Source organism: Ursus arctos, unplaced genomic scaffold (assembly GCF_023065955.2).
Source record: "Ursus arctos isolate Adak ecotype North America unplaced genomic scaffold, UrsArc2.0 scaffold_14, whole genome shotgun sequence".
NCBI lineage: Eukaryota > Metazoa > Chordata > Mammalia > Carnivora > Ursidae > Ursus > Ursus arctos.
The window spans coordinates 22,048,234-22,061,312 of NW_026622808.1; the positions used below are offsets into that span (position 1 = coordinate 22,048,234).

The 13,079-nt window shown below is 38.6% G+C and overlaps 1 protein-coding gene and 1 pseudogene across 1 annotated transcript; both read left to right on the plus strand.

Annotated features, from left to right (window-relative positions):
• The first annotated feature begins 1,911 nt into the window (after positions 1-1,911).
• On the plus strand, positions 1,912-6,722 carry LOC113247179 (olfactory receptor 7A10-like; annotated as a pseudogene).
• A 5,418-nt stretch (positions 6,723-12,140) lies between these two features.
• LOC113247180 (olfactory receptor 7A17-like) lies at positions 12,141-13,079 on the plus strand. Its single transcript, XM_026488097.2, has one exon. It carries the CDS (start codon positions 12,141-12,143, stop codon positions 13,077-13,079), a length of 939 nt encoding a protein of 312 aa, XP_026343882.1.

Here is a 13,079-nt window from a genome sequence, read left to right on the forward strand (position 1 = left end):
CCACAGGGTTCCAGTTTCCCCACATCCTTTCCAAATCTTATTTTCTGTCTTGGCTTTGAAAATAGCCATTGTAGTGTGTGTGAAGTGGTGTCACATTATGGTTTGGTTTGCATTTCCTTAATGATCAGTGATGTTGGGTATCTTTCATGTGTTAACTAGCCATTTCTATGTCTTCTTCGGAGAGTGGCCATCAGTGTGTTCTCTGTAGTTAAGAGACTGTTTCTAGTTTGTCTCTGTCTCTTTTTTTCCTTTGCACATGTTTATTTTCTTATTCCACATATGAGTGAAATCATATGGTATTTGTCTTTGTCTGACTGACTTACTTTGCTTAACATAATACCTTCCAGTTCCATCCATGTGTTTGCAAATGGCAAGATTTCATTCTTTTTGATGGCTGAGTAATATTCCATTATATATGTATACCACATCTTCTTAATCATTCATCTGTCAATGGACGTCCAGGCCCTTTCCATAGTTTGGCTATTGTGGACATTGTTGCTATAAATATTGGGATGCATGTGACCTTTTGTATCACTATATTTGTATCCTTTAGATAAATACCTAGTAGTGCAATTTCTGTGTTGTAGGGTACTTCTATTTTTAACTTTTCGAAGAAACTCCATACTGATACTGTTTTCCAGAGTGGCTGCACCAGTTTGCATTCCCACTAACAGTGCAAGAGGGTTCCCCTTTCTCCTCATGCTTACCAACATCTGTTGTTTCCTGAGTTGTTAATTTTAGCTATTCTTACTGGTATGAGGAGTATCTCATTGTGGTTTTGATTTGTATTTATGAGTGATGATTAGGAGTGATGTGAGCATTTTTTCATGTGTCTGTTAGTCATTTGTGTATCTTCTTTCCAAGAAATACCTATTCATGTCTTCTGCCCATTTCTTGACTGAATTCATTATTTTGGATGTTGAATTTGAATAGTTCTTATAGATTTTGGGATACTAGCCTTAATTGATAAATCATTTGCAAATATCTTCTCCCATTCTGTAGGTTGCCTTTTAGTTTTGTTGACTGTTTCTTTTGCTGTGAAAAAGCTTTTTATCCTGATGAAATTCCAATAGTTCATTTTGCTGCTTTTGTTTACCTTGCTTCGGAGATGTGTCTATCAAGAAGTTTCTGTGGCCGAGGTAAACAGGTTGCTGCCTGTGTTCTCCTCTAGGATTCTTTTTTTTTTTTTTAACTGACGAGTGCTTGCTTTTCCTCTTTTCTTTTCTTTCTTTCTTTCTTTCTTTATTTATTTAATTTATTTTATTTTTTAAAATATTTTTTATTAAATTATGTTAGTCACCATACAGTACATCCCTGGTTTTTGATGTAAAGTTCGATGATTCGTTAGTTGCGTATAACACCCAGTGCACCATGCAATATGTGCCCTCCTTACTACCCATCGCCAGTCTATTCCATTCCCCGACCCCCTCCCCTCTGAAGCCCTCAGTTTGTTTCTCAGAGTCCATAGTCTCTCATGCTTCATTCCCCCTTCTGATTACCCCCCTTTCTTTATCCCTTTCTTCTCCTACCGATCTTCCTAGTTCTTATGTTCCATAGATGAGAGAAACCATATGATAATTGTCTTTCTCTGCTTGACTTATTTCACTTAGCATTATCTCCTCCAGTGCCATCCATGTTGCAGCAAATGTTGAGAAATCGTTCTTTTTGGTAACCGAATAATATTCCATTGTATATATGGACCACAATTTCATCCATCTTGAGTTTATTTTTGTGTATGGTGTAAAACGTGGTCCAGTTTCATTCTTCTGCCAGTGGCTGTCCTGTTTTCCCAACACCATTTGTTGAAGAAACTGTCTTTTTCCCATTGGGTATTCTTTCCTGCTTTGTTGAAAATTAGTTGACCATAGAGTTGAGGGTCCATTTCTGGGTTTATTCCTAGGTATCTTATGGTTTTTGCTTTTTGCAGGATTAGACAACTTTCTCTTAACAGTGATGGACTATGACTGGTTTGCAGCCATCTGTCACCCACTGCACCACATGGGTATCATGAATCTCAATTTCTGGGGCATCCTGCTTCTGGCATGTGGTTATTGAGCATTATGGAGGCTTTATTACAGGGCCCAATGATTTTGAAACTGTCTTTTTGCACAGAGTTGGAAATCCCTAGCTTTTTCTGTGAACTTAATCAGGTGGTCCCCCTTGCCTGTTCTGGCACCTTCCTCAGTGACCTTGTGACCTTTTGCAACTGGTCTTCTGGGTTTTACTTCTCTCACTGGTATCCTTTTCTTTTACTCTGGAATTATAACCTACATTTTGAGAATTTCATCATCTGGAGGGAATCATAGAGCATTTTCCACGTGTGGGTCTCACCTCTCTGTTGTCTCCTTGTTCTATGGTACAGGCCTTGGAGTGTATCTTAGTTCTACTGTTACTCAAAACTCCAGGGCAAGTATCATAGTCTCAGTGATATACATGGTGGTCATGCCCATGCCGAACCCTTCTACCTACAGTCTAAAAAACAAGGACATAAAGTATGCCCTTAAAAACTCTTTAGCTGAGAAGCATTCTATACACGTATCCTATTTCAGGATAAGAGAGTTGATCACTAGAAGCAGGGCTCAAAAGTTTTGAAGAACTAAATCACAATACTTTTATCGGTTTGTGGAAAGATATTTGCATTTATCTTATTAACATGGTCCATTCTCTTGGTTTTCCATACATTGTAAACAGCTGTTTCTTCCCTATTTCCTTAGAATTGCTTTGGTTTCCCTGATTGTATCCTGTAGGGTCAGCGTAGAAGCAAAACTCAATGTATGAAATTTTGCAGTAAAATATTTAATATAAGAAATTGGGAGCTTATCAAATTACAGGAAAAGGCAAAGGAATGATGGTATGTCTTTGCTTCTGCCAGAAGAAAGCACCTGCTCCGGAGATGATCTGCTTTTGGAAAAAAAGTAATTTGTTACACCAACGTCTGTGTAGCAAGTGTGAAGGTTTACATTAACTACTCTAGGGAAAGGTCATATGTGGACCTGGAACCAACATGCAATTAACTCTGTAATAATTCACATTTATTCTTCAAGATCTGATTTTCTTCAACACAGTTGAAAACAGAAGTTAAGTGAAGATAAAATTAGAAAGTACAATCCCTGACCCTTCAATTACTTGGTCACTGATCTATGGGATTCCCCTAGACAGGCACTATTGTTTTCTTCCAATGTCTTTGTAGGCAGGACCACTCTCACAGCACAGTCCTTGTCAGTTCATGTCATAATGGCCCTCACTGGCAGATCACAAAAGCAAAGTGGGTGTTCTCTCTGGCCAACTTTGTCATTTCTAAATATGCATCTCAAAAATTGGCTATGAAAAACAGAATAAACCTGTGGGCTTGCCATAGTCTTTGTGGGGCAGAAAAAGTGAGCTCCTTTATTCATCACCCAACCTCTACGCACCACTTTGGTAAGCCACAGTGGCATTTTGTATTAGTGTTAGCTTGGAGCCAGAGTCCAATTAAAAAAAAACCAAACTGATCCCGGTATTTCCTTTTTCACTCAGTTCATTCTTCTCCATGTAAAAGGCCTCAGGTCATTTGAGTGCTAGCATTTTGGTAAGTGTTGAGCTCTTGCTAAACAAACAAACAAACAAACAAACAAAAGCACAACAATGCACGGAAGGGAGAAAGAAACAAAGGAATGATGGAAATACGGAATAAAGACATCGAATTAATGAAAGAAGAAGAAACAAATGAAAAAAGTGCTTATTTCCAGCATTTGCCAATTTCTATAAAATAAATACTTCCTTCATGGCCATTAAGCAAACAACGTGATGTCCCTAAGCCAGGAGTGGAAGGGCACTGTGTATAGCTGGCTCTCATGAGACATTAGGAGCCAGTGGCTCCACACCATTGTCTTTGGATAAGGTTATGGGGGAAATGGAGAGCATAAATCTATGGTGGTTTTGTAGTCCACCCTCAACAGTAGCGGCGATCCGGGTCACTGCAAAGTCTCAGGTCTGAGAATCAAGTGAGACATTGTTACTCTTCATTTTGGTGACTCAGGTCAAACTTCCTCACCTCAGAACTAGAGTTTTTATATTGATATAAGTTGTTAGGTCCTTGAAAGCTTCCCTTCTATTTTACTCATCAAAATACTATGATCGATGCCTTTTCCAAAGATCCCAGTGGTTTAACATACTGGGAAAAAAAAGCCGGCCCTGCTGCCTATCACATTAACTGTGACTGCCATCCTTCTGATGGTCGAGTGATTCCCACATGGCATCCCACGGACGACATTCTCTCTCCTAGAGTCAGGAAGAACTCATTTAAACTTCAGCAGCTCTATCATATGTGGAAAACCACTACAGAGCTCTTCAAGGAAGCTGTTGCACACCTCACAAATTCTTTCTCAATCTCTTGGTGAATGTAACTGCTTTTAGAATAGGCCACTATTGAATCCAAACTTCAGTCAACTAAGTGATAAACAATATTTATTTATTTATTTATTTATTTATTTATTTATTTATTTATTTTTATTTTTTACTGTCATTAATTTTATTTTATTTTTTTAATTTTTTCATAATAATATTTTTATTATATTATGTTATTCACCACAGAGTACTTCCCTGGTTTTTGATGTAAAGTTCGATGATTCATTACTTGCGTATAACACCCAGTGCACCATGCAATACGTGCCCTCCTTACTACCCATCACCAGCCTATCCCAATCCCCCATCCCCTCCCCTCTGAAGCCCTCAGTTTGTTTTTCAGAGATAAACAATATTTAAATATGCTCATTTGCTCAAGCTGCCATATGGACCCAGGTTTCTGATAATGCATTCCAACAATATATTTGGTTTGCTTAAAAACTCCTTTCCATATTCAATCAAGTATGATCAGAATTCATTTTCATGCACACTCACTAAATTTTGATAAAAAAGCTAGAAAAACTAATATCCATTGATACACAAAAGTTTTTAACACAACCCCATTATTTATTTTTTTTTCTTTTGTTGTTTGTGATTTGGGTGTATTATATTTAAGAAGTCATTGTCAAAGTTCCTCATGGTCATGGTGTAGAATCCTTTTAACATGTACTGGATTCTGTTCTCTAGTAGTTTGTTGAAGATTTTTGCATCTGTACTCATAAGACTGGTTTGTAATTTACATTTCTTGTTGTCTTTGGTTTGGTATCAGGGTAATAATGGCATCATCAGGTGTGTTTTGGAAGAGTTTGAGAAAGTTTGGTGTAAATTAGTATTTGCTAGAATTAACCAGTGAAGCCATCAAATCCTGGGCTTTCCTTTCATGAGAATTTTTTTTTCTTTTAATTGCTCTAATCATTTTATCTGTTATAGATCTACTTAGATTTTTCATTTCTACTTGAGCCACTTTTTTAGTGTATTCCTAGGAATTCACCCATCTAACTAGATTATCTAATTTGTTGGTGTAAAATGTTTCATAATGTTCTCTTATGTTTGTTTTTATATGGTCCATACTAATGTCCATGCTTTTTCAAAATTTAAATTCAATTAATTAACATATAGTGTATTATTAGTTTCAGAGGTAAAGTTTAGTGATTCATCAGTTGCATGTAACACCCAGTGCTCATTACATCAACGTGCCCTCCTTAATGCCTTTCACCCAGTTACCCCATCCCCCCACCCACCTCCCCTCCAGCAACCTTCAGTTTGTTTCCTAGTGTTGTCTTTTAGGGCTTGTCACCTTCTCTGATTTTGTCTTATTTTCTTTTTACCTCTTATTTCAGTAACTTGAGTCTACTCCCTTTATTTAATTTCAGTTTAGCTTAACTTTTGTCAACTTTATTAATGTTCTTAATAAACCAGCTTTTTGTTTTCTTGATTTTCTTTCTTGTTTTACTAATCTACATTTTTATTATCACAAATCTTTATTATACCCTTAGATAGCTTTGAGTTTAGTTTTCTCTTATTATTATTTTAGTTCTTTAAGGTGTAAAACTAGGATATTGATTTGAAGTTTTTCTTTTTCTTTTCTTTTTTAAAAAATATTTTATTTATTTATTTGACAGAGAGAGAGACAGCGAGAGAGGGAACACAAGCAGGGGGAGTGGGAGAGGGAGAAGCAGGCTTCCTGCAGAGCAGGGAGCCCGATGCAGGGCTAGAGCCCAGGACCCTGGGATCATGACTTGAGCCAAAGGCAGACACTTAACGACTGAGCCACCCAGGTGCCCCTGAAGTTTTTCTTTTTTTTTTTAAATGTAGGCATTTACAGCTATAAACTTACCCCACGATCACTGCTTTTGCCAAATCCCATAAATTCTGGGATGTCGTATTCTCATTTTCATTCTTCTCAAAGGATTTTGTAATATTCCTTATTATTTATTCTTGAACTCATTGGTTGGTTAAGAGTATGTTTTAAAAACTTCATGTATTTGGCAATTTTCTAGTTTTCCTTCTGATACTGATTTCTGGTCTCACTTAATTTTGGTTGCAGAAGGTACTTTATATTATTTTAAACTTCTAAAAATTATTGAGACATATTCAATATTTTGATGTAGTAGCAATGCGAATCATCAGAGTCTCCACTCTCCCCAGGAATTGTCTTATCGTTTGCTATGGATTATAGTTTGTTGAATATTATTCTAAACGATTTTTGTAAAGACGGCATTCTTTTTCATGTGTGGTCTCTGATATCTCTGTTCTTTTAGCTTGGATTGTCAGCCTGGAGTTTGAAAGAGAATTTGTTTAATGCCATGATTGAGGACAACACTAGAGAAGACAGATAGGAGAAAGAAGATATTCTGATATACACACAATGTTCCTCCAGAATCAGGGATATAGCAGGTATTGTGGTTTTTATATCAGCCATACCTAGAAAGTGGTGACCACCTCCTGGCACGAAGGAGTCCAAAGAGACAGGAACTCCAAAGACATCTCCCAGGACTAAATCCAGCACATGTTTGCACTCTGTTTTTTCTTTTTTAGCTCCAGGGAACTAAATCTCTCAAGGAATAGAAAGACAAAAGAATACTTCACCAATGAGGCTCATGGGAATTCAGCTCCTAAAGCTACTGAAGCTCTTAAATGCTTCCTCCAAACCCTCTCAAGTCTATTCTACTAATTTCAGATGATGAGAAAACAGAATTGTACCTTCCAGAGGCCTCATGAGTGGTTTTATCTCCCTGTCATTTCTGGGGGCAAATTCATTAATTGCACAGGGAAGTAACTTCAGGAGTGAGCTCAGCCTTTCCTGTGATAATAACTGGGTGAACCACAGCATCTTCACAGGTACTGGGGAGTATGATAATAATGTATAAAACTCTTTTTATTGGCAGTAACTTTATGTTATGCAAAAGCATAACAAGTAACGACAAGTTTGGTAATACGAAATCCTGGCAAGTGAAAGTCCCAAATTTTGGAGGTCAATCGTGGATGCACTAAAATATCTCTTTGCTCTCATCTGTCTCCTCTGGGGTTGGCTGTCAGTCATGGGGTTCCCTGTCTCCACGGCTTGTTCTGTTGTTTCGCTGTATCTCCTTTCTCCCTGTCGTTGGTGGTATCTCTTTTTACTATCACTTAACCATTTGTTCTCTTCACAAACATTTATTGAGAAATCACTGTATGGTAGGCACTAATTTATATTCTGGGAATATGAAATTAATAAGATGTTGTTCCTTCTCTCAAGGTGCTTCTGGTCTGAAAAGGGAAAGAAACGTAGAAATAAGTAAATGCAGTATCTGATATGGTGCTCGAATCCTGGTGAAGTGGGTCCTAAAATAGGACACTTTTCCTGGAGAGATTCGTGAAGGCTTTACAACCCAGGTTATAAATGGACAGAGCTTTGAAGTAGACATGGAATTATTCCAGGTGGGGTAAGCGTGAGAGTTCCCCAGGAAGAATAGCAGTAAATACAGGGATTAGATAAAATGTATAAGATGAGCACTGGGGGTTATACGAAACTGATGAATCATTGAACATTATATCGAAAACCAATGATGTACTATATCTTGGCTAATTGAATTTAAATAAAAAAATAAACTGTATGCTGTGCTTAGGTAATGAAAAATAGTTCTTAATACCCGACCAACAATGTGAAGTTAGGGATGAAAAATGAAATTTGGGCCTGGCCAGGAAAGAGCCACCAAGTAGCAGAGAATCTTAGATTCTGACTACAGAATTGACACGTGCTGCTGAAAGCAGTGCAGCGTCAGTGCAGAGTTTACATCAGGTGACGTCCACGACTAAACTCACCCTGTGGAAAGGTCACTTGGGTCAATGGGAGGAACACATTATCGCTGCAGTAAAAGCTAAAGCCATAGATAGTGAGGGGTGGAAATAGGGACAGTGGACATAGGGGTGGGAGGAGAATCTCTGAGAGTTTGGAAAAACAGTCTTCACTGTTAATTCCCACACAGGTGGGAATTTTGTTTTGTTTATTTTGCTTAATTCTTTCAGTGACTATGTAATCAGATTTTGTGAATGAACAACGTGAGACACAATAGGCATGTAATGGAGTCTGGAGTCAGCTCAGAGATCACTGTTTCCAATGCTTTTGCATTTCACCAATAATTTTATTTCTTTTTTAAAAATTATTTTTATCTAAATTTTGTTAGTTAACATACAGTGTAATATTGGTTTCCAGAATAGAATTCGGTGATTCATCACTTACATACAACACCCAGGGCTCAACACAAGTATCCTCTTTAATACTGATCACCCATCTAGCCCATCCCCCACCCACCTAGCCTCCAGGAACCATCAGTTTGTTCTCCATCAGTAAGAGTCACTTTGACCTCAGCCATAGCAACTTCTTATTAGACATGTCACCAGAGGCAAGGGAAACAAAAGCAAAAATGAACTATTGGGACTTCATCAAGATAAAAATCTGCACAGGGAAGGAAACAATCAATGAAATGGGAAACAATATTTGCAAATGATACATCTGATAACGGGTTAGTGTCCAAAATCTATAAAGAATTTACCAAACTCAACACCAAAAAACAAATAATTTTATTTCTAATAAACTTTATTTTTAAAACAGTTTTAGGTTTACAAGGAAATTGAAAAAATATTACAGGTAGTTCCCATAAACCTGCACCAGCTTCCCCCTTATTAACATCTGTCATCCACAACGCATTGCATGTAGTCATCACTTCTCCTTGGGCATCTATTGGCTAGGAAAGTTTCTCAGCCTTTCATTGCTTTGAAGAACTTGACAGTTTAGAAAATTAATGGTCAGATATTTTGAAAAATCTTCTATCATTTGAAATTTGTCTGATGGTTATCTCATGATTAGACTAGGGTTATGAACTTTGGGGGATAAACAACGAAGGTTGCCATTTTTATCACTTTATATCAAGGATACAAACTATCACTGTGACTTTGTGCTGGCCTTGAACATAAGAATGAGTTACTGTTTACAGGTTTCTCCACTGTAAAGTTATTCTTTTTCCCTCCTTTCCACATTGTACTCTTTATGAGGGACATACTATGTGTTGCCCACAATTCACTACTGGTAAATTAGTTTCTAGTTTGTTGAGTAGAGAATATCTATATAACTGATTGAATTTTTTCCCACAGATTTTTTCATTCATTCATTCATTCATTCATTCATTCACTTGTTTATTTCTGCCAATGTGAGTTTTCTGAATTGGTTCTGGAGTTTCTGGAATTAGCTCTCAAATATAATTAGATTTAAAGATACTAACGACTTTATTTCCAGTATTAAAGAGAGGAATAGAGATTTGCAAAATATTACCATTGGATATTCCTAATAAAACAGTTATAAAAAGGGAGGATCTGGGTGGTTGTGTGTCTGATACTTTCAAACACTGTTGCAAACTAATGAATAACTGAGATTGATGGCTTGCTCCTAATGTCACTGAACAAAGTGGGGGAAAGAAAAAGATTAGCATAACTGAATTCTCAGTTCAAATGCTTCATAAATGATCTGAAAACTTTTATGTGTATCCTGATGGAGACCTGTATTTCCTGTACCTGCAAGGTTAGGATTGCTGAAAATCTTTCATCCTGTGACTGGCTGCATTATAATGCAAGTTGAATGAGTTGCCATGTAGGACGTCTACAGTTAAATTAGAGCACTGCTTGGGAAGAAATGGGGTCCTGTATGTTGGAATGAGGACAAGTGAGAAGGCCTTGATGAAGCTGGAGAATTGAACCCCTAAGTCTGATAAGTCTTCTTTGCCAGTGGAAGCTGCCTCCCCATCCCAGTGGGTTTGACCTCCCCATTCACAGTGATAGGGTCATCCATAGCCCCAGTGTCACCTTTCCACTTCAGTCTGAGGGGTTGACCCTGCCTTGCCTAAGGACACTAATGGTTCCCCACCAGGCAGTTGCCACCCAAGACAATGCTGTCTCCTCAGGTCCACCCTCACCGCTCCTTTTTGTTTCTAGATCCATAACTAGACCCAGGTACCAGCAGGCCCCTAATGGTAAGATGCAGCATGACCTGTGAGGAGGTATGCTACACTCCAAAAGAACTACTTGAGTTTTCTCATTTATACATACAAAAATCTGGATATTTTAAGAGTGTGGGATAACGAGAGAAAGAACATAAAGTTGGGACAGGCTGAATTTTTTGATATGGGCTCACTAAGCAGATACTCTGCATTTAATGTTGCAGCTTGGGAATTTACAGTTTGTTTGGTTGAAACATGGACCAAAGGTAGGCCACAGTGAGTGAGCTGGAAATGCTAGACCTGCTTCGGTTTAATGTAGAGGAATGGATTTAGAGGCTTAGGGATATTGGACTGTTAGAATGGATTTGACCTACTTACCCACACTGGAAGAGTCCAGAAGACATACCTTTCACCAAGACTGTGAGAAATAATTTGTGAGGAGAGTCCCAATATCTTTGAACAGCTCTGTGATCTTTTCTGCAGGCTAGATCTTACAGTGGAAACTGCAGCCATAAAATTGGGAAACCCAAATGCAATGGGAACAACTGGATATGGGGATGTCAGGGGCCAAGTGGTGGCATCAAACAACAAAAGCAAAGTGGCAGTGGTTGCTGTGGGGGACAGCAGAGTGAAAACCTCCACTGGGATAATCCGACTTGTTCTGGTGTTGGCTAGTTGATCATGGCGTTCATATAAGAAAATATAGGTAGAAAGGCAAATATTCTTACTTGATCTGTATAAGTGGGAAAGTTGTAGGTCAAGTGAACAAAACTAGCCTTACTCAAAAACCTTGCCTTTGGAGACATGTCATGAAAGAAATTGCTGTGGCCGATGTTGAAGAGGTTACTGCCTATGTTCTCCTGTAGGATTTTGATGGATTCCTGTGTCACATTGAGGTCTTTCATCCACTTAGAGTTTATCTTTGTGTATGGTGTGAGAGAATGGTTGAGTTTCATTCTGTATATAGCTGTCCAATTTTCTCAGCACCATTTATTGAAGAGACTGTTCTTTTTTCCATTGGATATTTTTTCTTGCTTTGTAGAAGATTAGTTGACCACAGAGCTGAGGGTCCATTTCTGGGTTCTCTATTATGTTCCATTGATCTATGTGTCTGTTTTTGTGCCAGTACCATGCTGTCTTGGCGATCCCAGCTTTGTAGTATAGCTTGAAATCAGGCAATGTGATGCCCCCAGCTTTGTTTTTCTTTTTCAATATTTCCTTGTCATTTCGGGGTCTTTTCTGATTCCACACAAATTTAAGGGCTGTTTGTTCCAGTTCTTTGAAAAATGGCATTGGTATTTTGATCAGGATGGCATTGGAGAAGGAAGGGAAAAATGAAGGGGAGAAAAACAGGGGGAGATGAACCATGAGAGACTATGGACTCTGGGAAACAAACTGAGGATTTTAGGGGGGAGGGAGGTGGGGAGATTGGCTAGCCCAGTGATGGGTATTAAGGAGGGTATGTATTGCATGGAGCACTGGGTGTTATATGCAAACAATGAATCATGGAACACTACATCAAAAGCTAATGATCTACTGTATGGTGAGTAACATATCATAATAATAAAAACAAAGAAAATAAAACAACAACAACAAAAAAACAAACCAGAGTCTCAACTCCTCAATCCATTCCTAGAACTAGTTTATAGACTGGTTATACTCCCCCAAACTTATTCTATTAACCTTTCTCCTTGCCTTCCCTATCGGGACCTTCAGCATTTTACCAGGGTAACTGTGGCTACATTTGCATTACTTTGTCTCTTTTCCCTTAGTTTCATCAGCTACATGGAACCAGAAAATCAAACATGTGTTTCAGAATTTATCCTCCTGGGGCTCTCAGAACAGGTATTACTACAGCCCCTTGTCTTTGGACTGTTCCTGTCCATGTACCTGGTCACTTTCGTTGGGAACCTGCTCATCATCCTGGCCATTATCACTGACCCTCACCTCCACACCCCCATGTACTTCTTCCTCTCTAACCTGTCCTTTGCTGACATCTGTTTCACCTCCACCACCGTCCCCAAGATGCTGCTGAACATCCAGACACAGAATAAAGTCATTACCTATGCAGGATGCATCACCCAAGTATACTTCTTCATGCTTTTTGGAGATCTGGATAACTTCCTCCTGACTGTGATGGCATATGACCGGTTTGTAGCCATCTGTCATCCCCTCCACTACATGGTCATCATGAACCCCTGGCTCTGTGGGCTCCTGCTTATGGCATCCTGGATCATGACTGCCCTGCAGTCCTTGTCACAGAGCTTAATGGTTTTGAGACTCTCTTTTTGTAATGATTTGGAAATCCCTCACTTTTTCTGTGAACTTAATCAGCTGGTACAACTTGCTTCTTCTGACACCTTTCTCAACGATGTAGTGATGTATCTTGGTACTGGATTTGTAGGTGTTCTTCCACTCACTGTAATCCTCTTCTCTTACTCTAAGATTGTATCTTCTATTTTGAGAATTTCATCAGTTGAAGGCAAGTGTAAAGCATTTTCCACGTGTGGGTCTCACCTCTCAGTTGTCTCCTTGTTCTACTGCACAGCCCTTGGGGTGTATCTTAGTTCTGCTGCTACACAAAACTTCAGGGCAAGTGCAGTGGCCTCAGTGATGTACACGGTGGTCACCCCCATGCTGAACCCTTTTATCTACAGTCTTAAAAACAAGGACATAAAGCAAGCCCTTAAAAAACTCTTCAGCCAAGAAACATTCTCTACATAG